The 26,783-nt window shown below is 41.7% G+C and overlaps 1 protein-coding gene across 1 annotated transcript in view; it reads right to left on the reverse strand.

Annotated features, from left to right (window-relative positions):
- Positions 1–26,783, reverse strand: part of LOC124605631 (loricrin-like) — an 82,729-nt gene that overhangs the window by 22,707 nt on the left and 33,239 nt on the right. The window contains exons 3-4 of the mRNA XM_047137448.1: positions 21,696–22,421; positions 11,868–11,919 (exon numbers count right to left, since the gene is read on the reverse strand). Of these exons, the coding sequence (XP_046993404.1) occupies positions 11,868–11,919; positions 21,696–22,421 (778 nt within the window). The remainder of the gene's footprint in view (positions 1–11,867; positions 11,920–21,695; positions 22,422–26,783) is intronic.

The raw sequence follows: 26,783 nt of genomic DNA on the forward strand, positions 1-26,783 counted from the left end.
CTCTTTACTCGTACATTGTAAGCTGGCTTACTGAGTACTGATGTTAATCTGAATACAGAAAATTATTTTTTTATTTGAACTGTGTCCTCGTAAAGCAAATACAGTCTACAGCTAAACAAGTACGTGTGTGGAGAAGATGGACGAGTGGTGTAGCTCTTCAATGGAAAAGTATAAACGGACTGAACTTTGGTCATCTAGTTTATTCCTATACTATTGGTATGTCTTACAGCAGGTACTGAGGAAGCCTACGTTATCAGCAATGCACCAGAAAGTGGACGGGTAGACAAACACTTCAGATTTCTTGTGGATAAAAAAATTACACTTACCACGTCAGTTTCTCCCTCCCTAACGCGAAAACAATTTGGACTTATTACTTTTACCATCAGTGTAACAAATAAAAAAAAATGTTTTGACTATCAAAATCTGATAGGCGTTTTGCCTGTTGTTGTTGTTGTTGTGGTATTCAGTCCTGAGACTGGTTTGGTGCAAGCTTCTTCATCTCCCAGTACCTACTGCAACCTACATCCTTCTGAATCTGTTTACTGTATTCGTCTCTTGGTCTCCATCTTCGATTTTTACCGTCCAAGCTGCACTCCAATACTAAATTGGTGATACCTTGATACCTCAGAATATGACCCACCAACCGATCCCTCCTCCTAGTCAAATTGTGACACAAATTTCTCTTCCCTCCAATTCTATTCAATACCTCCTCATTAGTTATGTGGTCTACCCATCTAATCTTCAGCATTCTTCTGTAGCACCACATTTCGAAAGCTTCTATTCTCTTCTTGTCTAAACTATTTATCGTCCACGTTTCACTTCCATACATGGCTACACTCCGTACAAATACTTGATATTTGAAATAATTTCCCGCATTGGAAATAATTCGTAGACTTGATAAATGATAGTCCGTTCCGTCTTTAGAGTTCCACGTTCGAGTGCAGATTTCATGTCACTACAAGGAGACAGCACCCTTCATAGGACCGTACCTAGTGAGCCACTGTAGTCCGTCAACCAACTCTCAGTTTGAGAGTATTGCTTTTTTTAAGATCTTCTCTTTAATGAATCAGCATATACATTCTGTCTCCGTCGAATCCCATGCTTTGTTGCAAGGCTGTTCGGCTCATCTTTCATTTTACACCTGGATTTGTTCTTAATTTCATATTTTAGTATTAATTTGTTTAATAAGTGGATGTCTGGACGGACGGTGGTTTTTTAACAACTTCTTTAACAGGGAGTCCTTCCACAATAATCCGGAAATTTCTGGTTGCAATTTCGTCTCCATTATTTCGTCTGAGAGTATTGCGATGTCATCTGTTTCTTGCGCAAAGCAAATGGAAAGGTGGCCGATGATCACCATGTCACTGCCACCCGCCTACTTCTGTCTTGTTACTGTATGCGACACAAATAACGCAGATGTGAGACTGATTACATAAGCGACTCTAATGTAGTTTCCTCCAACAATGACAGAGACGATTTACTTTTGAAGCTGTGAGAAAACACAAACTGTATCGCCTCCTGTTGATTTTTGTTTCATACGAAATGTATTTTAAAGGTATAACTCTTATAGGATATACTAAAAATTTCAGTAAATAATTCCAACTAGGGTGCCTTTCGTCTTGTATAAAGCTGTCTAATGGTAAAAGTCGCATATGGATCGAATGAGGTGATCAGTAATGATACTGTGTTTGTTGCCTCGAAGGTGGCAGAAACACTGGGGGATGTACTGTAAGACTGATGTAAACTAACGACGCTGATTTATAGTGCACATTGGACTGCAACTTCAACTTCCCTGTCCATTGCTATTAAGACGTAAACGCTTTGAGGTAGAAGTTGGCTTCATATATTTGCGATGGATCATTTATCTATCGTCAAATGCTGAGATCATAATCACGGCTGCGAGAGCAACAGCTGTTACTGTCAAAATCAGAAGAAAGGGATTGGGAAGTGGATATCTACCTGCAAATACTAAACTGCAGGTATACCACCACATTTACCTACACTTGCGATCTTGGACTGTCTTAACGAGATGATAGGGCTGACTCAACACCTCTTATCTACGCTGTTTCCATAAGCTCCCCTAATGAGGGACGAATACCAGACAGTTTCTTTTCAGAGTATGCTGATACAATAGCTCCATATTTAGCAATGATATTAAGTCGCTCACTCGTCGAAAGAACCGTGCCTAAAGGCCGGAAAGTAGCACAAGTCACACCAATACCCAGAAAGGAAATAGCAGTAATACGTTGAATGACAGACTCACATCACTAACCTCGATTTGCAGTAGGATTTTGGAACATATAATGTGTGTGTACATTATGACTCATCTCAAAGAAAACGATTTATTGACAAACAGCCAACGCAGATAAGGAAAATTTCTTTCTTGTGGAACACTACTAGCTCTTTACTTTGACGAAGTAATGAATGCTTTTGACACCGTTATCCACAAGCGACTTCATCGCGAGGAACGGGAGCAAAATATGGCGTTCACCAAAAATCTGTTATAGGCCACCTGCTGCTCCTCATCACAAAAACGATTTGGGAGACAATCTGAGCAGCCACCTTCCATTGTCTGTAGATGTGACTGTTATTTACGTCAAATAAAATAGTAAGTTGATCGAAAAAATTGCAAAACGATTTAGATAAGATATCTGTATGGTGGGGAAAGTGGCAATTGATTTTAAATAATGAAAAGTGTGGAGTCATCTATACGAGCACTAAAATGAATCAGCTAAATTTAGGTCACACGATAAATCACAAAAATAAAAGGGCTGTCAGTGAAACTACACACTTAAGGATTACAATAAAGAATAACTTAAACTGGAACGATCACATAGACAACGCTGAGGGGAAAGCAAACCAGAAATCACAATTTACTGGCAGAACACTTAGAAAATGCAACAGGTATAGTAAAGGCAATGCTTACACTACGAATATCCGTCCTCTTCTGGAGTATTACTGAGAAGTTTGGGATTCGCATCTGATAGGATGGACGGAGAACATGGAGATAGTTCAAAGAAGGGGAGCTCGTTTTGTACTATCGCGAAATAGGGGAGAGAGTACACCGGATATGATACTTGAATTGGGCTGGTAGTCACTAAAACATAGGCGTTTATAGTTGCGGCAAGATCTTTTCATGAAATTTCAATCAATAACTTTCTTCTCAGAGTGTGAAAATATTGTTTTTGGCACCCACCCACGGAGAGGGAAATGATCATCATAATCGCGTAAGAGAAATGAGAGTTCGCACGGAAAGATTTAAGTGTTCGTTTTCCCCGTGCGCTGTTCGAGAGTGGAACACTAGACAAATAGCTTGAAGGTGGTCCGGTGAACCCTCTGCCAGATACTTAATTGTGAATTGCAGAGTAATCATGTAAATGTAGGTAACTACGTCCCATATGCTTTATGTACATGTTGTTCGTCGTTGACAGATTCTGTGGTTAGACACTAACATTTTCTTGACCATGTACAAGGGCCTTGTCTGCTCTGTCATCGATTATAAATGTTCCGTGTATCACAGCGCTGATGGACGTGCAGTTCATAAACCTGACATGATACAATTCCGATGCCTGCGCGTACGCCTTGGAACAAAGAGGTCGGCTCCGACAAACACCTTATTAGTAGAAATTGCGGAACCTCCATTGTATATTAGATGTTAGTACTTGGCAAGAAAATTTATTTAGCAAAAGTGATTAGCACACTAATAATTATCCTCCTATGTGAAATGAGAGATAATCTTCCACTCATAAGATCTACCCGGGAAAGGTGCAAACTTTGCCCTCCACTATTGGCAGCTACGAAGTCCTATTTTGCTTTCCATTCCGATATCGGTTGAAAAATACCGATAATCACTATTGTTTTGGCACTATCATTTCCAGCTTCATTACTTACAATTATCTTTATCAGCCGCACTTTGTTCAGGTGTACACTAATACCTCTTACTTCAACAGTAAACGTGCGTTTGTTGTCCCGAAGCCGAAATATTTCAAGTAATTTCGTCTGGCTCCATACTGGTAAATTTTACATGGAAGCGATAGTGCTTCGAGAGGCTCACAAGTTTGCTTGTTACACGCGGTTCCAGAACCTGCTGATAGTGTCAGCGTGCCGCGCTGGGTAAACGCGCGGTCTTGGACGCCTTGTCACGGTCCGCGCGGCTTCCCCCGTCAGAGGTTCGAGTCCTCCCTCGGGCATGGGTGTGTGTGTCGTCCTTAGCGTAAGTTAGTTTAAGTTAGATTAAGTAGTGTGTAAGCCTAGGGACCGATGACTTCAGCAGTTTGGTCCCACAAGACCTTACCACAAATTTCCAATTTAGTGTCAGCGTAATGCAATCTACTGAAAACCAAAAGCGGAGCAGTAAAATTAATATTGCCGTACTGGAAAGTATACGAGAATCATTTCTAAATTAACGAAGAGGTAAGAGTGTCTCCTGTCTGTGGGCTCCACGCTCAAGTAGAGTTGTTTCACAATGAAAAAAACCAGCCAACTGACGCAGGAAATCAGTGCTTCTGAGAGCCCTACAATGAACGTCAGTCTACCATCATCCGATCACAAGTTACGGAAGCGAAAACTGATTGAGGAAGAAAATGATAAAGATTGACGCCTTTCAACCTGCCATAGAGGTCAATATTACGAAACGATCCAACCAGTAATTAGAAGCTCCCCCCCCCCCCCCCCCCCCCGACATCGAACATTTAAGGCTAGCAGGAAGATGCTAACAGCCTTGGTACAAACCATAGTTCAACTCCTTACCACTTACATCGGGTAGGCATCACGCGTAAGAATTTCTGCGACAATCAGATTAATGAAGAAGCGTGTTTAGCGCACATGCTGTTTACAGCAGATTCTTCGAAGCACAGTGAAACCGTTTACTGCAAAACCTTGTGAAATGGAAGGCAATCCTTCCAACAAGTGCTATTGTTTTACTGTACCATGAAGATCATTAAATATACAAAGCCCTTTTTGATGTATGCGATATATATAAGCTAGTGTTCTGTTGATGGCTACGTAATGAGTCTGATCTCAAAGCGTATGCTTCTCTATTTGCGTTGAATTCTCTGATTCCTTAGCTATATTGCACCTACATGGAAATTGCTCGTAATTTAAAATCATATTTCAAACTGTTTCTGTTGTGATTGCGCTTTCTATACGATTTCATATTTGTATCAACCTGGCAGCAGTGTGCTTCAATAAACCCAAGCTAAATAAAAGAAATATAAGCAACTTAATATTACGACGGCATCATTCGTTGCCGGGTCTGCTAGACAGAATTCTTGGACGCTGACAAGCAGGTAACAGGTACACCGCAGTCCCAGCAGTGTTGAATGCACTACAAAGTGTAGGTACAAGGACTTATTGTCGGTTTCGACGAAATACAGGAAATGTTCTTCGTACGTAAGCAACTTGTCGACCTAGTGTAACCACTCCATAGGGTCCAACTTATGGGTTTAACTAGCGACAAAATTCAGCTATGCATGCAAACATTATTAGAGAAGATAATCAATTTTTTAATGTGTTATACAACTTTTTATTTCACATGACATACTTTTCGGGTTACAAGTTCGCTTCTCACGTTACGCTACTGTCTTGAATGCGAAATCATTGTCATGTGAAGTTAGGATTTCAGAGTAGTACGAATTTGTATGTTTACATGAACAATTATTTTAATGATTTTTACTAAGATCTCAAATACAATTTTAATGTTTTTTACTAAGATCTGAAATACAATCAACCAAAATGTACACAAGCAGCCACTTGCAGTACCTACCGCCGCCACAAAATCTGCAGTTCCAGAAATCAGAATACCAGATATTCAAAGCAGTTTATCTGTATCCCAAAGTCTGGAAGCCTGAGTAGCGGAAGACTCATTTACAGTAGATTGTGCGACGTAAAAACTGAACCATAAAGATCGGAGAAATCTGTTTCTAACGTACCTGTCCAGGTCTAGTTAATGGATTCTCATTGCATATTTATTCTGTGAGAAAGTGTCCTTACTATCACCTGGACATCTTGGAAACTGTCCAATTTTTAGGTGTGGTGTTCTAAGGTATCGTGTTTCAGACACATACAGAGATCCATACATCGCTGGAGAACGTCTGTTAAGCCTCAAAATTAGTGAGATGAGGCGCTGCAACCAGTTGAACGTTTCCACAAGCTCAGCTGGCTTCAACTTCTCTTCATCAGTGATAAAGGCTGACAACTCGCCCCTGCTCTACTTGTGATTTTTTATTTCTGGAAATATCCACAACGAGTACTGAACAGCAGCCTCTTTAGATCTAAATCGTGTAGATATAGCTAGTCTGCGTTGCATTGAAGAGGCGGACTACAGCCTCTCCACCACTACCAAGCACTCTTTCACAACTAAGCAGTGTTTTTCCTCTTGCGTCACGTCATACTGTGTGCGTCATATCGCTGTAGAGAAAGAAAACCGACTGGGGTTCACAATATCCTTTATTAAGTGTGTTCTTTTTGTTATGTAGATTATCATGTCTTGTTACTTATTTGTAAACGTGTATCTTCTATTAGAGTGCTTATTTTAACGCACTTTTTGGATACCGTTTTAGAGGTATATCCTGCTCCTAACTTTATCTAGTAGCGTTGCCCCGTCAAAAACCTGTTCACAAAATTCTCTCTTCTTTCTGGGTTATGCCTAAATTTTCCATATTAGCGTAGTTATTTATTTCATTACTGATGTTATCTTGATAGTAACACTTTAGGTCAGTCTGATTACGACTGAATAAAAGGAAATTTTCGTGCGATGTGCGTATCGCCTTTATTATTTGAAAGGCATCATTAGTGTCAAATCTCGTAATGCTGCTCTACTTTTGTTCCATTCACAGTTGTAGAGCTGTCGTTCTGCTTACTACCAGTCGAAATTTCATTTGTACAGCAGTGGTAAATGAACACCCATTTACTTTATTTATTGTTTTGGATAAAAAACCGGAACAATAACACGTGTAGAGCAGCATGTACGAAATTTGCAGCAGATGTTGCTTTTCAAATAATAAAGGCGAAACGCGTGTGGCACGAGGAATTACTTTAATTATACGTCATTAGATGGATCAGAAGTGATAATCATCCAGATAATACTACACGCAACTGAGAGCGACAGAACAACTGAAGTTAAAATTTTAATCGCTAATGTTTGCTACAAGCCAATACAGAATAGGGATATCACTAGATAGGTGTTGAATTTATTACATGCGTAGCAGAAACACCACTCGTAAAAAATGGATATTTTGTGACACCCACCGAAGTTTAAAAAGATTTCATTTGCATCAAGGTATTTTATTAGACATCCTTTTGATCTCCTCTGATTTTAACCGGGCTTCACAATTTACTGTAAGTGGCTTCTCATAGTTATCTTGTAACGTTACCCCGTACGTCCTTCATCGGGAAAAGGCATCGCAAATCGGCTTTGGACATTTCAGTTAGTATGTAAACGAATATTATCTTACTTGATCGCAGTAGTAATAATGCGTCGAACGTGAATTCCAAATAACACATTCATCGCGTATTATTTGAGCTACAGTGACATTAAAGATACATAACACAATCACTCCCTTTCTATAGAGTTCGTTTATTTCAAACCTGCCTCGTTAGCCGAGGGACTTCACTGTAGTACGATATCATTCGGTGAGGCAGTAGCTGCTTCGAATATTAATCAAGGAAGAAATTTTCTTCCCAAGGGGATGAAGAGTGATTTACAGCTCAAGATTATTAGCCTGCGTTGGATACCAAACCGCTCCATAGTGTCTTCTAGAGTAAGCTTTCGGGAAACTGTTGATTGTGATTTAGCGATCCGATTTGGTGAGCATCAGAGACCCATTTGGTGCTATTTAAGATGATCAATTCGCTTGACGACATCAGGTTTCGCCCTATCGTTTCCTTTCACTCCATTATCATCTAACAACTCGAACATAGTAGTACAGTCCATAACCATTAGTCATCGACAACCACAACCACAACCTTATTGTTCCAAGATGTGTCTCGGAAGGTGTAATAAGACTAGCTCCATAGTGACCTAGAGCAGACCAGTTGTACCGAAACTCCGTATTCTACCCAACGCTCGTTGGATGTTTATAGGATGGTTACAATTAAGCTTTCGCTACTTGAGAGGGTCCCCAGGAAAAATCAGTGAGCCTAGGACAATTAATCTTTTGGGAACATTTTTAACGACATGAAAAAGAGAAAATAACGAATAAACCATTTAAAGAAACACATTTCAATTTCAAGAGGGGAGGGTAACGTCTGTTAATTGCGTACCACGTTTACGTTCCAGGTAGCAGACTTTGCTCAATGTGACGACCATTTACAAACACGACAGCCTGCTCTACTCTTGCCCGACACGTTCCAGGTGAAATATTGGCTACCTCTCCTCTGTGCTCATCGTCAACCAAGTGTCCAGAACTCTCCGCCATGGCGACGGTAACTTCTTCAACAACTTGTGGCAAAATTGGCCATTGGCACCCCCCATGAGCAATTCCAAAATCGCCAGTTAATTCGAACTTCCGAATAACGTTCTTCAACCCAAATACTGAAAGAGAACCTCTCCGTACTCCTTTACTGCGTATATACTCAGGAAGGGCAGCAGACTATTGCTGTCGTTTTGATAAAACAGCTTTACAAGTAAATCCCTGCCCTCCTTGTCCATGTTGACTATCGGAAACTGCAATGGAAACTGATGCCTGTGCTTCATCCCTGTATCGTCGTACTAGTATCGGCACCTAACGACAAATCATGACACTAACACTACTAACAACGCAAATCGTGCAGTGCATACTCCGAACAACATTCCTATGATGTTGTGTACCCATTGTGTAAATAGTTTTCCATCTACACTTGTTTAAGAAGTGAAAGTTTAATTTGTACCATCCAGTAGGTCTCAATTGACTCCATTACAGTTTTATTTGTAGGTGAGAACCGATTGTAAAGTTATACAGCCACACATTTCTCTTCTTCCACATGTGCTAACAGAAATACACTTTCTACGTCTAGAACGAATGCTGCGAGGAAACGTAATTCTCTCTTAAAATGTGTTTCATTTGTGAAGCGCGTTTGAACGGTACTACTGTTTCTGCATCAATAAAATTTCTCATTTCTTGTCTATTACAAATGACTGCTGTAGCTCTGCAACAGCAACTAAAGCTTTAAAGTGTAATGCCACTCAGGATTTTATCTTGTGCAACATTTGTTCCACGAATTAATTCACTTTAAATGTCGAAGCACTTCACCAGACAAACAAAATCCATAGAAAGAAAACGTTGCAAAATGTGCAGATCCACTGGTATTGCTCGAAATCAGAAGACAGCTTCCTAAGCATTGAACGTGAAATCAAATTAATAAGTTTCTTCAGATTCTTTGACAATGTTGTGAAATCAAACAAAATTAAAACAATAATGATAGAAAAAAGTAGTCATGTACCTGTTACATAGTAAATAATTTTTATTTTTCATGTTATTACTGAAGTGTACCTTTTCTGTGAAAGTAATATTTATGCTTTAGGGCGACTTTTAACATTATTTTTCCCTGTCTGTCTTATTACGGTTTTTTGCTAGCGATGATGGCCATCGGTGACTTTCTGCATATAATTCCCAAAAATGAAATATGCTTTTACATTGCTAGAACCTATCGGACAAGTAACTCTATATTAGTGAGATTACGAGGTCGATGCGACATTTCACGAGAAGTACATATAATTAAGATGTAAAATATAAAAACAACTGAGAGTGAGAATTACTTCCCGAAACGCATAGGACACAGGACAAAGTAGATAAGTAATAAACTTGACTGCCAGCAGTGTATGTTATTTTGATGGCGGCAACACGTTAGCGTTAAGAAAAAAATATCTATAAGTCAACATTACTCGCATTGATTGTGGTTCTACGTGCCTTTCAGTACTCAATTATGACACAGTGCAAGTGCCACCGCCAGTGAGATGTTCTTCCGTTGTTAGCCACGATGAGAAATTTCGCTGTTATTTGAAACTGAATAGATCAAGCATAATTTTCATCGTCTTACAATATTTAATAAGTGTGTCACTGAACTGTTAATTATATTGGCAGCCAATTTGCATACTGGAAGTGTCCATAAATGAAAAGGATACGTAAAACGCAATATGTGGGTGCTTATAGCAGTAAGGATATTTGAAAACATTGTACAGTAATACTCAAAGACATTACTTAAGAGTGTTAAACATATTCGATACTTTATGTTCGCCAATATTTACTTTTCAGTTTTCAGGTAAACAGTTTCAATGTTTTTCTTAACGTATCTATGTAAGTTGTTAGTAAAAATAGTTCTTTAAGTTGGTTCGTAACATTTAACATATTCTGAATTAACGTAACGTTCTATTTACAGATATTTACAACAGATCCAATTAGTAGTATCTTATACTACCAAACATGCAACACAGGCAACACACATACAGAGATGCAGTTTGTTTAAACAAAACAGAGTAAGAGTAGAGGGGAAAAGGGCGTACCGTCCTAATTTACAACAGCCTCTTATCGTCTACGAATGTACAAAAATATTCACTGGGCGAAAATCATGAACGTGTTCATTGGAAGAAAAATACGCAAGTGAAGGACACAGGGAGAGTGAAGTAGTGTTTTGACACTTGGTAAATAAATGTATGTATTTATCTATGATGTCCACACCCAGCCCGACAATTTTCCCTACTATTCGTGATACGCACTGTACGATAATCTTGCAGTTGAGCAGCCCTGGCACACCTCTCAGCTTATCGCTCCAAGCGGCCGCTATTAATTATGATACATCCTGTGTGGAAATCTTATAGTCGTAGCGCCAGACGACGGTTTATGTCGCGTGTACCTTACGTCGACTCTTGAGTCAATGTAACGAGCATAGTTGTCAATACATGGCTGGTGTCGTACTACAAAATCTGATCCTATGAGATGTAAAGATATTTTTAGGACTCCGAATGTATTTGATATGGGTGGGCAATGTGTGGTCTACTCTAGGCGACTCTAGAAATGCCCATTTTGGAAGAATTAGCGTCGATGTTTAGACAGTCTTTTCAAATATGAAACTAATAACTGACCATGAACTGCATCTGTGTAATTGAGTTGTAAGGTTGGGTTTAGTGAGGTACCATTAACAGTGACTTCACTGTAGTTCAAGCTTTACATGATTTATCAACGAACGGCCACGTTTGTCAGGCGAACTATTCATGTTCATCTCTCCGACTCACAACCTATCTATCGTTTCTGTAAAGTGACATCTTAACCTTGGTGGGATTATTTACAAGAAGTCGAAAAAATGATCACTTAAGTCCCATAGGACGCGATTGGGGAAATTTTGGAAGTGTTTAATTTCGAAAGAATCACGACGTCCGTTGTTTTATATATATATATTTTTATTAAACTAGATTTAATGTAATTTTTTTCTAACCAAGTCTCATATTTGAGTATGGTCATCATTTGGCAAGACATGTTACTGCATTAATACAGACTTTCAGGGAATTTTGGGAAGTTACGTAGAAAACGTTTCACGATTGTTGTAATGGTTGGCCGAAGACTAATATCGAACACTTTCGGTTAATGTCGCATGTACAATCTTCAAGGTGTTGACATAAAAGTTTAGGTAGCTAGAAGCCCCAACATACGTAATATTTTATTTGAAACAGACATTTATGTTCCGCAGAGAACTGTCGATTTCTCAGTGGGAGCATTGTGCGTAAGGAAATTATGAGATCTACTATTAAGTGTTGTATACTGCAGTAAAGTGGAAAACAATCATGCGGGAAATACAATTCGAGAACAGAAAGCCTAATTCCCATGCGGAGGGATAGGAACAAAGAGCGTGCTCTTCACTTGTCATGACCACAGATCCCAGGCCTGGCTACTTGCCCTGTTTATTGTTCAGCATCTGGTTCACGGCTTTCAGCACCGATGTCGGGATCTGAAAGAAAACAAAAGGAGTCAATGAGAGTCAATGCTATGATAGCGACCAGGTGACTTCGTTTGGCAGCTTAAAGTGAAACTAGTTTACTGTAAATCGATCTTAATGCACACACACATATATATATATATATATATATATATATATATATATATATATATATATATATATATATATATATATATATATATATACGCTCGCGCTGACATTGATGTGTTTTTAATTTTTAAACGTAATAACCTTCAACTAAAGTCAAATGACACTTAACAATGATTACAGTGATTATGCTAGTAATCTGAGTTCATACTGGCACGACTCGCTCATCAAGTTTGGAACGTTTTTGTGACTAAACTGCCATTTCAAGAACGTGCAAACAAACAATACGTTGGGAATATTCCTGTCGTATTACAGCTCCTCTGATGTTTTGGTAGCGTTTAGGGAATTTACCTAATGTTACACGCATTTGAAATAATTTATTGAGGTCAAGAATTCTGTGATCTCGTGTACCGGGTGTTTATAATTAAACTTTCCCCTATTTAACACGTTATAATATGGAAACTAATTACTGTACGAGTACCAGACATGGTAGCATTAATGTCCATAGTATGGGGTGCATGATTTCCATGCGTCACAGCGCCACCGCCCAGTTCCAACTATGGCCACCAGGTGCCGTGATCAGTCATCGTGATTCATACTCTCTCATGTCTGACAAGTCGCAGTGCACTTGTTGACATGTGAACATGGGCTTGGATAAAAGGAGCAGGGTATTATTGGCAAAGCTCTGTTATCAAAACAACAGTAATGCTGCTCCTCAACTTCGAGAATATCGCCGGCTGAAAGGATTCCGAAAGGGTACTCTTTCTCCACCTGCGGTGCGCAGCATGATGAACTACAGGAAGAGGCCGACAACCGGTTGCACCACAGGTGGGCTATGAAATCGCTGTTGCTATGGCAGACAACGCTGCGCGCAATTCCCGATCGTCAGACAGTCAGCGTGCTGTGTCACGACAGTTGAACATCCCGTGGTCCACTGTACAGAAGGTGGTTCGAACAATTCTCAAATGGTACCGTACAAGAGCCATAAGCTTGCACCACAGGACGCACAGCGACATGTTGGCTTCGTTCTCCACTTTCTCGCAATGGTTGAAGTTGAGAGGGCTGGCCGTGGACCATCCTATGGACAGACGAAGCTCATGTTTCTCTGACGGGGAACCGTGCGACTGCTACGGTCGCAGGTTCGAATCCTGCCTTGGGCATGGATGTGTGTGATGTCCTTAGGTTAGTTAGGTTTAAGTAGTTCTAAGTTCTAGGGGACTAATGACCACAGCAGTTGAGTCCCATAGTGCTCAGAGCCATTTGAACCATTTTTTTCTCTGACGGGAAAAGTGAACTACAGAGTCTGGACATCTTCACATCAAGTCATTGTGCTTGAAGTTCCTCTTGTGGTGAACGTGTCACCATACGATGTGGCTTTAGGGCTACGTTCATCATTGGGCCATTCTTTTTTGAACACGTTGGCCCTCAAGGGTCAAAGACGTACAGTGTGACTGGCCAACATTACTGGGATATACTTCGCCAGCATGTCATAGCCGCCCTGAAGCACAGCATATCAAGAGAGGTAGTAGCATACCAACGGACATGCTTCGTTCTGTTGTGCAGAATGCAATCCATCGCTTTCAGTATCCTCTGGACACTGACGGGAGCCATATTGAAACCCTCTTGTAGCAGTACTGGAACCGGTATGTAATGGTATGATGTACCGTAACAGCACATTAAAAGTGTTTCAATTGAAGTGATTCTACGTTATTTCTCTTCACCATGAACTTGAAATTAACGCTACAATGTTTGGTCCTCGTACTGTAATTGGTTTCCACGTTGTAACTTGTTAAATAGTGAAAGTTTAATTATAACCACCCGTTGTTAATTATAACCACCGTCTAGCACTGTCAGTAGCATATATAACGGCTTAAATTGGGCGAGTAAGGGACTTCACTTTCTTCACATATACCATACACAACAATTCGTTGACGATTACATTTCGCAGAACTATGAAATTGCGGGAATATTTATTGGTATGTGTCACCCACTGTGCCAGATAGTACCCGAGATTTTCCATGGCATTAAGATCGGGTGGTCTGGCGGGCCAGTCGAGTGATCGTGAAATCAATGACGTACCTGTACAGTTCTGGGAACACGGATGTTATCTTGGAACTCGAAAGTGCCACCAGCATACTCATCACGAAGACGTATATGAATGGGCCACATTTGGTCACAGAGAATGTTGAAATAAGCATCCCGGTTCGTGTTCATGGTAACCTGAATGAGTGGGCACAAGTCATGATGTGAGAACACCACTGTACCCTTCATATCCTGTGGACTAGACGACTCGCGACGCGTCTGACTACACTACCCGCTCCCAGTAAGCTGCTGTATGTATCTGTGTTGCTTATTGACCCACTTAAGACGTGCAGTTCCTACGCTCACATGGTTCAAATGGCAAACTAAGGACCTCACACACATCCATGCCCCAGGCAGGATTCGAACCTGCGAGCGTAGCGGTCGCGCGGTTCCAGACTGTAGCGCCTAGAACCGCTCCGCCACTGCGGCAGGCTCATATGCTCCTACAGGCAATTGCTTTTTGAGGGCTACTCCACTATTTAAGTTTATTGCATGCAGTTTTCTTCTGAGTTTTCTTTCGGAAATTGGATGAGATGGACCAGAATTCACAGACAACAGAAATTCCCATTGGACTAAAGCCGGTTGTCACTGACAAGGTTTGAAACCCGTCCACGGTCGCTATCAGCTAGTATCTTTTTACGACCACTGCTCTTACGCCGTGATACATGGTCTCGAGTGGTAAACCATTCATTGTAAACACGTTGGACAGCCGATGTTGATACACCAACAAATCGAGCGACTTCATTCTCGGTGTGTCGTATGGAAACGTCGGAACACGGTAGCTCCTTTCCACAATTCTGTTACTTTTACGCTGATAATCTAAATCATTATGACTGCCCACCGCAACGGTGGACGCCGCCTGGAGGCAAAACTATACTATCTGGGCAGACACGGACAGGGGATCACCATAGCGAAGATATAGCCTGTAAATGGGGGAATCTATTGAGATAAGCGGGTTTGACGAAGGGCGGAATATTATTATTACGTAAAGCCTGTGAACGAGCCTCTCGGAAATAGCGAAGCTCGTCGAATGTTCACGTGCTACTGTCGTGAGCACCTACGGAAAGAGGTAGAATGACTGCACTGGGTGCTAAATGATGGGACGTTCACGATTCATCACAAGACGTGGGTTTCGGAGGCTTGTCTGCTGTGTTAAGTAGGATAGATGGTATTCTGAGGCATCTCTGCCAAAAGGCACAATGCTGGTGCGTGAAATTCTAATACGCTTGCATCGGACATGCGGTAGTCATCGAAGACACGCTGACAGCAGGGTAACCACCTGCATCCCTTCATCCTTGATATCTTCCCCGACGGCGATGTCATCGTTCAGCAGTATAACTGTCCGTCTCTCAGAGCCGGAACCGTGCTACAGTGATTTGAGGAGCATTGTAGTGATGCTGGTGTCTCGGCGACGAAATTCGCCCGATGTAAATCCTTTGGAACCCATCTGGGTCGCCGGCTGGAGTGGCCGTGCGGTTCTAGGCGCTACAGTCTGGAGCCGAGCGACCTCTACGGTCGCAGGTTCGAATCCTGCCTCGGGTATGGATGTGTGTGATGTCCTTAGGTTAGTTAGGTTTAGTTAGTTCTAAGTTCTAGGCGACTGATGACCTCAGAAGTTAAGTCGCATAGTGCTCAGAGCCATTTGAACCATCTGGGTCGCTAACGGGCACGATCACCCCGTACGTAAATCAGTGGCCCGTTATGATTCGAATTACATGAACTGTGCGTAGACTTTACGCGAGAGGTCGCCTTAACCGCTTTGGTTATCCATCCACGACTCACGGCCAGACCAAAACTTCCATATGTCATCGTTACTACGTCATAACCTATACTCGTACACACGTTATGTAATTACCAGACACAGGAGAGCATTTTAACTTAGTCGCTGCCCGGTATCGGCGGATTAATACGATACTGCGGTGGATACGGTGTTCCTACGTTCCCAGACAACACTGTGAATGAAGTCGCTCTATTTATTGGTGTATCAACACAGGTTGTTCAACGTGTATGGAAGGATTGGTGTACCACTCGCGGCAGTGTAACACTGGGTAAAATCAGTATGGATGTCCGAAGGAACATTGAATCGTTCTTTTTAACAACACAGGCACTATAATATTGTAATATTTTATCCCGTGAACCTAGATCTTAATGCGCAGATCTTACAAATTAAACTTCAAGGCCCAATGAGAAACACGTTGATGGTACTATACGCGTAAAACTACAAGTTCTTTGATGTTATGATCTTCTTCGGTAAGTAACTCTTTCTTGCATCCACTAGTGTGAATTTCTTTATGGACGTCAAAAATATTGCTTTTATATATATTTGGGTCACAGTATAAAGAGTTGTCGACATCGTGATTATCACTGACTAAGTGACACTTGGGTCCTAAAATCGTCACAGATCTCATAAAATTATCACCATATAATTTATTTGTTTGTTATTTTTTTCATCTCTCCCTAAAAAACTTCGTACTTGTTTACAAAACCAGTTATTATCAGAGGTTACATAATTCTCCGAAAATTTTCGCGGAAAATTTGCTATAGCGTCTTAAGGTCAATGGTTATTAATGATACTGCGATGACAACCATTTAATATTTTACTTGATGTACCTATGATGTACTACGAATACATTCTTCGTGATTGTTGTGTAATAGGTCTTAACAGGGAAACGGTAATACATAAGTGAAAATTGAAGTATCATTAAGGAATCATACATTTAAAGCAGATACTGCAAGTGAGTGACACACCATTCTGAAACAGAATATCAACAGGAAAACTTTAGTATTTTATGACTAAACATTGTGAACTGAGGATCATTTACATAAAAATATACTGTCTTAGCCGAAGCAACTTGTAGTCAACAGTTGAATCTCGGAACGTCGGAGTTACTTCTTTCAAAATAAGGTTCTATAAATCATATCGGCAAGATGAACACAACACATTTACTCAAATTCCGGGGACTGAGTTATGTAAGTGGTTTCATTAGCATCAACAGTGGTCCAAACATCTACAAGTGCACTCTCACGGAAACTACCTGTGGTGTTATGCAGTATTACGTTAGCTCTCAGGATATAATTTTCTTACGTCATTTCGTTCCTCGTACTTTCCCCTTCTTGTTAGCCGTTCTGTGAGAAGTTACAGGACTTACGGGTGTGTTTGCGAGCATCGTTGGCAGGAATGCGGTAAGTTGCTGGGAGATGTAGCGACTTAACACGCTTTGACGTCGTGATTGATAATGACTTGAAACACTATTTTAGAGTTTATAAAGACTGGTTCAAGACTTGAAATAAAAAAGCTCTAGGTGCGATAATAATAAGGAATTTTGAATTTTTTGTGTAATACGATCTACATGCCAAGCCTAATAACGCATAAAAGGCTCAAAGTGGCACGAATGAAAATGTTGTACCAAATGCAATCGACAGATGGCATGTGGTTAAGCAGCCACTGCTGTTAAAGTATGTAAGGCTTCATGTTCCGTGCTATTACTCCTCAGTGTTAAACTGGCGGAGGCAGCATATGTTTGTAACAGTTTGAGTGAAAAGAAACGGCGAATGAAAGGAGAAGGTTGTGTGGCAACAATGAGGAGAAAACTGAAAATTGGAAGAAATGAATACATAAGTTCAAATAATAAAGGTATTCTTGCGAAAGTTCATCCAGCACAGGACGTAAGTCTCATTACTGATCGCTATCCTATACCATAACTGGACAGACTGTTTATTTTTGAGTTACCAAATGTATTGTTCCAGAAGATTTCGAGGGTGTGATACAGAAATAAAGATAAATAAATCCATTTAGCGTCAGTACCATCAATGCATCTGACTTCTTAGATATCAAGTAAGTAGCAGATTGTAATATAAACAAAGCAAATCTAAACATATCCAATGTACAGTGACTATGGTCAGACAGACACAGGCCTCGTGTAGTTAACAGCAGGAGAAGCTTAAATGAAATTGATGCCTAGGAAGGTATCCCTATTTTGAGAAAAGTGGTAGAGTATAGGACATCAGGAAAATTCAGCTGCCTGCCCTGGATGTCTGTGAAGGAAAGAAGAGAGATTCGATGGAAATGATGCAGTACCTGACAAATAGTGACTACATGGAGTTTTACGAAAGTAGAATAATGGTTTACTATCTTTTAGCTGAAGTATGGCATTTAGAGCTTTTCATTGCATTTCCACGTTCAGTAAATTTTTCGTACTATTACAACACAACATTGTCATTTGCTTTTCTCATGATGACAGAGTGAAACTTTTCGACATGACACAAATTTGGCCGTGGTATCAGTGTGCCTTTTTATTTTTGTTGTATTGGTACATGATGGGGAATAACATAAATCAATTGTTCTATTCGAACGCGCTGTATTTATATTGTTGTGGGTGATCTGCGTGGAGGACGTTGAGCCAAAGACGGCAACCACAGATGACAAGATCAATAAAGTACACAGTCTGCTACTAGACGATTGGCTGTTGGAATGGATGACATACTAGCTGACAGCACAGTCGTATCAGGGTACAGACAATGATGGATTGTACATGAATTTCTCAGCAATTTAAACCCTTTAATAAGGATTCAATTAACGTAGCCCTAGGACACTGAATGGGGAAAATGTTACATTGTTACTACAACATTGTAAATTTTACTACTCCATATTTTATTCGAGGAAAGACATAATTTACAGTTTTACGCGATGGTTAATTACAAGGCATCCAGTGGATGTCACCTACAAAGTAAGTGCAATAACAGATTGGCGGGAACCGTGAACTGGTACGAGCTGCAATCGTAAATTTTACGAGGGTTTAGTAATCTAGAGTTGATACTCCGGTTTTTTGACAGTATTTGAAGTACATCACTTTAAGCCAAGAGCCTAACAAAATTCAAGGCAGCGAAGACCGTAATGAAATGCAAACAGACCTGCAGATAATCGACGATAAGTGCAGGAACAGACAGTTGACGGTGATAATAAATAAATGTAACGTATTTCGCAAAATTTGGCCAAGATATCCATTACACTTCAAATAAGCTGTTGGCAATTATTCACTGGAAACAAAATAGCTAGTACTACCGATGTAATGTGCTCAGCTCTTCTTGGCACATCAAACTAGTTGTAAGAAAAACAGATGCAAGGATAAGATACTATGCAAGGCTGTTAAGGAAATGCAGTTGATCCACAAGAAAGATCACATAACGTAGTTGTAGGCTATGCTCTAAAACTCATAAGGAAATTCAGTTCATCCATGAAAGAAATGGTTTACAAAACCCTTATTATAGTGATTCTTGATTAATGATCATTTGTCATGAACCTGCGCCAGGCTGTATTAATAGAATAAAATTGGTTATCGAAAGAGTTTAATAGAGATCCTCAACAAATACCAGCGGCAGATGGTGCAAGATGGGCGCGAATCTCGCAGAATTGAAAGTCTAAGTTCTTACGTCCAAACAATAGTTGAGCAACATGTTACTTCCCGTCACACATGTAAAAAGACCATAACGAGAGACTCAGGGAATTTAGAGCTCATACGGAGGCTTACCGCTGCGCCATTCGAAACTGGAAAAGAGATCGTGGGGGAATGATAGTGGTATCGCAAGTGTCATCAAACGTACACCATAAGGTGCAATAACTTGTGCAGAGTAAATGCAGATGTAAATGTGGAAAGAAAGAAAAGGGCATAGTCGATAATAATGTTCCGAAAAGTTATGACCAGTATTTCCTGTAAATTAGAAAGATTCTTCAAACTGATTGTCTCCCAAAAGCACCAAAATATTCTGTAACAATATATTAAATTTGAAGACTTCAGGTACACGTTGAGTGATGATGCTGAAAACTGTGATTTTTCCAATTAAGATTGTCTCTGTTGATTCTCGGACTGCAGGTGTGCTCAGTGTTGTCAAGTCCTTGAAGGAAGCACTCGAATAGCGAATTCACGGTATCCAGATTATGATGGCTGCAGTATGCTAATATCGATACACCTGATTGTCTGCACATGAAGTGCACATGGGCCCTGAAGTTGGCATACTGAAATGCCGAAACTGGTTGTCTAAATAAAAAAAATAAAATAAAAAAAAACTTACAAAAACGTACGGCTGCTTGGTGAATTTTATTCGGAACAGTTAAGATTATGGTTGCACCGGCCTTGTGTTAATGAACAGCAAAACAAGAGTCGAACACGGGTAACGAAATGTAGACAAATTAAATCAAGAAATGGTGTTAGAATTGTATTAGTAAACTGGGTGGCAAAGTAACTGCCAATGACCGAGGTACAGAGGATGTAAAGCGCAGATTGGGAATGGCAAGCAGAGCATTTCCGGAAAAGAGAAATTCGTTAACATTCAACATAAATTATGTGCAAATACTTCCCGAGGTATTTTATTTGCGCGGAAGTGAAACTTGAACAATAAGCAGTTTAGCGTCGCTAAAGGTTAAAAAGTGACGCCATTGGATAAATGGATGAATGGAAACGAATCACGTTATATTACTTGGAGATCCGATTGAAGGGTTTGAGTACGGTGAATGCTTGGCGAACGTTACCTACCATCATGTTTAGTGCCAAATGTAAAGTATGGGCGAGATAGCGTTCCGATATGAGTGTTTTTCGTGGTTAGGGTGTGTTCCGCTTATTGTGCTTAAGGGAATTATAAAAGCGGAAGGCTGAGAACGTAGGGAGGATAACTCCGTCTCAGTGCCTGTATCCAAGACATCAAGGACCAGTTACAAGAATGTAACCAGCAATAAATATACTAAAAACCGTATTTTCATCCTTGTTTAATTCCATAGACATCCAGTTTCGGTATTCCATTACGCCATCATCAGGTTCTCTATGGTAACATAGCGGCTGAGGTTGTATTGCCAGACGACATATGATCCAAAAGCGAACCAATATCCACGCCAGCTCACCTAAAAAGCTATACACTCGTAAGAAACCTGAGCGCTCAGATTATTTATGAGGGTACAGTCGTGTTACTTACTATTGCTCGGATACTGTTTCGCTTCTGCACGATATTTTGTCTGGTAATACAAGCTCAGCTACTGGATACAAGCAAGGTGCCCCCCCCCCGAAGATAACTCCGGTGATAAAATGTTGCTCCCTAGGAAATGCTTGCAGTTATCCTAACGGGAGAACCTTCCACCACCAGGACACAACACAACAGCAATAGGTCAGCCATTATGTACCATAGAGGGCCTTACGGTGGTACAATGGAATGCTGAAACCGAATGCATCTGGAGTAAATCAGAGATGAAAATACAGCTATTGGCTTACTTATTGCTATTTATATCTGTGTTGGTTGTCGTCCTGTCGTAACTCATGGTAAGGATGAATGAAGTTACAGCTGTTGTGAGGCAGCTTGTCTAAAGGGTGGGGAAGGGCTTTACGGCTATCTTCCCAACCGAACCAGTTCATGCATCCAGCCCAGAGGGGGTAGACTCACACCGCTACGTTCTTCGTAAATCTGATTCTATTTTGTAATCACTGAAACAACGTCAGTGAAATTTCATTTCATTTCCTCGTCCCTTTCTCGGCATTTCACTTTGTTTGTCGTATAGTGTATATGGCTTAAAGTTAAGACTTTGATTAATACAAATTGATGCGCCATAAACTTACGTTGAAAATATCGTCGAACAGTGTCCTTCCAGGCTGCTGGTGAACTACTTTGCCGCCGCCTCCACCACCAGTAGCGCCAACACCGTAACCGCCAGCACCACCACTGCTGCTGCTGCTACTGCTGCTGCTACTACTGCTACTGCTGCTGCTGTAGCCGCCCCCGCCACCACCACCCCCGAGGCCGGCACCGGCAGCGGGGCCGCCGCCGCCCACGCCCGCTCCTGCGTGGAGCCCGCCGCCCGCCTTGTAAACGACGCCCCCGCCGCCGCCCGCGGAAGCTCCGCCAGCTCCTCCAGCCGCGGCGCTGGGTCCGCCGCCGCCCACAGTCGCCCCGGCGTAGAGGCCGCCCCCGGCCCTGTAGCCCAGGCCGTCAGCAGCGGCGCCTCCCCCTAGCCCGGCCGCCGCGCTGGGTCCTCCGCCGCCCACCGTGGCGCCGGAGTACAGCGCTCCTCCTGACCTGTAGCTGCCGCCTCCGTTCGAGGCGCCGCCACCGAGGCCAGCGGCAGCGCTCGGTCCACCGCCGCCCACTGTCGCCCCTGCGTGCAGCCCACCGCCTGCCGCTTGTGACGACCCGGAGGACGCGCCGCCTCCCAGGCCGGCGGAGGCGCTCGGCCCGCCGGGAGTTCCCGCCCCCGCGTGGAGGCCTCCGGGTCCGATGCCGGCGCCTGCTGTGAAGCCACCGAAGGAAGCCGACACTCCACCAGCCCCCAGCGAGACAGATGGGCCCTGTGTTGCAACACAGTGACTGGTTTAACTTACGACAGAGGGAAGAGGAAGAGAGAGAGAGAGAGAGAGAGAGAAGGGGAGAGAGCGAGAGAGGGAGAGACACTGTCACCTACCTTCCCAAGAGAATGTGTGATGTAAAAACATGTGTGTGTTCGGAATATTTTGTAACCTGTAAAGTGTGTGTTTGAGTGTGTGTGTGTGTGTGTGTGTGTGTGTGTGTGTGTGGTGTGTACTCTATGAAATGTAGATTATTTTCATAGGTAGTGATAAAATAAGCCAGTATGTTATCCCCAAGAGAACATACACTGACGGAAAAAGAAATCGCGACGACAAGAAGGGGTTCGCTATCTAAACTAAATTGATAGACGTGTTCTTACATCTTAAAAATGATTTCGCGTACGAGTGGAGCTAGTAGCGCTACTATGAGGACGAAACTCAGGTTTGACTTAAATACACGTTGTGACAGGCGCGAGCGGAACTTACCTTTGCGACTGGACGTGGTGAGTTGATGCGGATCAAAAATGCCTTTAAGAAGACAAAGACTCCATTATTAGCAGCTCTCTGAGATCCTGTAATACGGCTACGAGAAGCTCGATATTCCAATTGCGATATTTTAGAAAGACTTGGCAGTAATGTGGGCACTGTACGTAATGGCTGGTAGCGGTAGTCACGCGAATGTACGGTCGCAAGAAGACCGGGCTCCGGATGCTCACTTGGCACTACCGAGAGGGAAGACTGTCGTGTTCCGCGTGTGGCTGTGTCGCATCGTAGAGCATTTTTATTTATTTATTTATTTATTTATTTGAGTCATTAGTTTTCTGACTAGTTTGATGGGGCTCGCCAAGAATTCCTCTCCTCCGCCAACCCCTTCATCTCTGAGCAGCACTTGCAACCTACGTCCTCTATTATTTCCTGGTTTTATTCCAGTCTCTGTCTTCCTCTACAGATTTAGCCCTCTGCAGCTCCCTTTAATACCATGGAAGTCATTCCCTGATATCTTAACAGATGTCCTATCATCCTGTCCCTTCTCCTTGTCAGACATTTCCACATATCCCTTTCCTCTCCGATTCTGCGCAGAACCTTCTCATTCTTTACCTTTTCACTCCATCTAATTTTCAACATTCGTCTGTAGCACCACATCTCAAATGCTTAGATTCTCTTCTGTTTAGTATTACTACTATATAATGCTATGCTCCAAACGTACATTCCCAGAACTTTCTTAATCAAGGCCTATGTTAGATACTAGTAGACTTCCTTTGGCCAGGAATGGCCTTTTTGCCAGTTCTAGTTTGCATTTTGATGTCCTGTCATTGGTTACTTTGCTGCCTAGGTAGCAGAATTCCTTAACTTCATGTACTTCGTGACCATCAATCCTGATACTAAGTTTCTCATTGCGCTCATTCCTGCTACTTCTCATTACTTTCGTCTTTCTTCGATTTACTCTCAATCAATATCTGTACTCATTAGACTGTTCATTCCATTCAGGAGATCCCGGAAGTCTTCTTCACTTTCACTCAGAATAGCAATGTCATAAGCGAATCGTATCATTCGCCTTAAATTTTGATTCTACTCCTGGACCTTTCTTTTATTTCCATCATTGACTGTTACATGCACAGATTAAACAATACAGGCGAAAGACTAAATCCCACCTTACACACTATTTAATCCGAGCACTTCGTTCTTGGTTGTCCACTCTTACTATTCCTTCTTGGTTCTTGCACATATTGTATATTACCCGTCTCTCCCTGTAGCTTATCCCTATTTTAATCAGAATTTCGTACAACTTGTACCTTTTTACATTGTCGAACGCTTCTTCCATGTCGACAAATTCTATGAACGTGTCTTGATTTTTCCTTAATCCTGCGTCCATTATCGACTGCAATGTCAGACTTGCCTCTTTGGTGCCTTTACCTTTCCTAAAGACAAAGTGATAGTCACATAACACATCCTCAATTTTCTTTCCCATTCTTCCGTATATTATTCTCGTTAGCAACTTGGCTGCATGAGCTGTTAAGCTGATTGTGCGATATTTGTCGCACTTGTTAGATGGTACTTCGCGAGACACATACATTCTACACACCAACGTGAATAGTCGTTTTGTTGCCACTTCCTTCTCATCGTTTTATAAATTCTGATGGAGTGTAATCCATCTCTTTTGCCATATTTGACATTAAGTGGCTGGCTCTGAGCACTATGGGACTTAACATCCCCTAGAACTTAGAACTACTTAAACCTAACTAACCTAAGGACATCACACAACACCCAGTCATCATGAGGCAGAGAAAATACCTGACCCCGCCGGGAATCGAACCCGGGAACCCGGACGCGGTAAGCGAGAACGCTACCGCACGACTGACATTAAGTCCCCAAAAGCTCTTTTAAATACGGATTCTAACACTGGATCCCCTGTCTCTTCTAAATCGACTCCTGTTTCATCTTCTATCACATCATACAAATCCTTCCCCATGATCGAGACCTTCAATTTACTCTTTCCATATATCTGCTCTCTCTTGTCTGTTAACAATGGAATTCCCGTTGCACTCTTAACGATACCACCCTTGCTTCTTATGTCACCGAAGGTTGATTCGACTTTCCTGTATGCTGAGTCAATCGTTCAGACATTCATTTATTTTTCGATTTGTTCACACTCTTACTGCGCCCGTTTCGTCTTAGCTTCTCTACATTTCCTGTTTATTTCGTTTCTCAGTAGCTTGTAATTCTGTATTACTGAATTTCCCTGAACGTTTTTGTCCTTCTTTCATCGATCAATTGAAGTATTTCTTCTGTTACCCATGGTTTCTTGGCAGATAGCATATTTGTACCTATGTTTTACTTTCCAACTTCTGTGATTACCCTATTTAGAGACGTCTACTCCTCTTCAAATGAACTGCCTACTGAACTATTCATTAGCACACTATCTATAGCCTTAGAGAACTTCAGGCTTATCTCGTCGTTCCTTAGTACTTCCGTATCCCACCTCCTTGGGTATTGATTCTTCCTAATTTCTTAAAATTCAACCTACTCGTCGTCGCTACTACAGTGCGATCTGTGTCTATGTCTGCTTCTGGGTACACCTTACAGCCCAGTATCTGATTTTGGAATGTCTGTCTGACCATGATGTAATGTAATCTTCCCCTATCACCCTGCCTTTTCCAAGTATACCTCCTCCTCTTGAGATTACTGAACAGAGTATTCGCTGTTACTAGCTGAAATTTATTACAGAACTCGTCTTTCTCCTCTTTCATTCGTTAGCCGCAGCCCATACTTTCCTGTAACCGTTTCTTCTACTCCTTCCAGTACAACACTATTCCAGTCCCTCCTGACCATTAGGTTTTCCTCTGACTTTACGTACTGTATTACCCTTTCCCTATCCTGTACTTTCTCTATCTCTTCACTTCAGCTTGCGACGTCGCATCTATACCTGAACAGTCGTTGTTGGTGTTGGTTTGCTGTCGACTCTAATAAGAACAACCCTACCACTAAATTGTTCTCTATAACACAGTCTTTGCCCAATCTTTCCATGCATAGCGAATCCTACTGCCGTTCTACTATTTTCTACTGCTGTTTATGTTACCCTATAATCATCTGACTAGAAATCCTTGTCTTCTTTCTATTTCACTTCACTCACCACTATTATACCTAGTTTGAGCCTTTGTATTCCCCTTTACAGATTTTCTAGCTTCTCTACCACATTCAAGCTTCTGGAATTCCATGCACCGACTCGTGTAACGTTATTTTTTCATTGGTTGATCAATCTTTCTCCCATGGTCACTTCCCCCTTGGCACTTCCCTTTCGGAGATCCGAATGAGGAGATATTCTGGGATCTTTTGCCACTGGAGAGATCATCATGACACTTTTCCACTTACAGGCAACATGTCTTGTGGATAGACGTTGTGTGTCTTTAATGCAGTGGTTTCCATTGTTTTCTGTATCGTAACGCCGTTGATCATTGCTGATTTTTCCGTATTTAGGTTGAGTCTTCCACCCCAAGAACAAGAGAGTGTCCTGAAGCTCTGTCCCCTCCTTCGCCCTCTTTGACAAGGCCATTGGCAGTATGAGGTTGACTTTTTATGCCGGAAGTCTTCGACCGCCAGTGCTGATTATAAATCAACATTATTTCTAAGCGGTGACGGGTATCGAACCCGGAACCGAGGATGGTTTGAATACTCTTCGAAGACACTACCTGTAGAATGCGGGTGAACAGCATACGTGCATATGTGGCAGTAATTTCAGCGGCACTTATCACCCAGTGACCCAAGGCACTGTTACAAATCTTTTACTTCAAGGATAGCTCCGAGCCAGACGTCGTGTTTCGTGCATTCCACGGACCTTAAACCACCGCCATTTGCGACTTCCGTGGT

Source organism: Schistocerca americana, chromosome 3 (genome assembly GCF_021461395.2).
Source record: "Schistocerca americana isolate TAMUIC-IGC-003095 chromosome 3, iqSchAmer2.1, whole genome shotgun sequence".
NCBI classification, from domain to species: domain Eukaryota; kingdom Metazoa; phylum Arthropoda; class Insecta; order Orthoptera; family Acrididae; genus Schistocerca; species Schistocerca americana.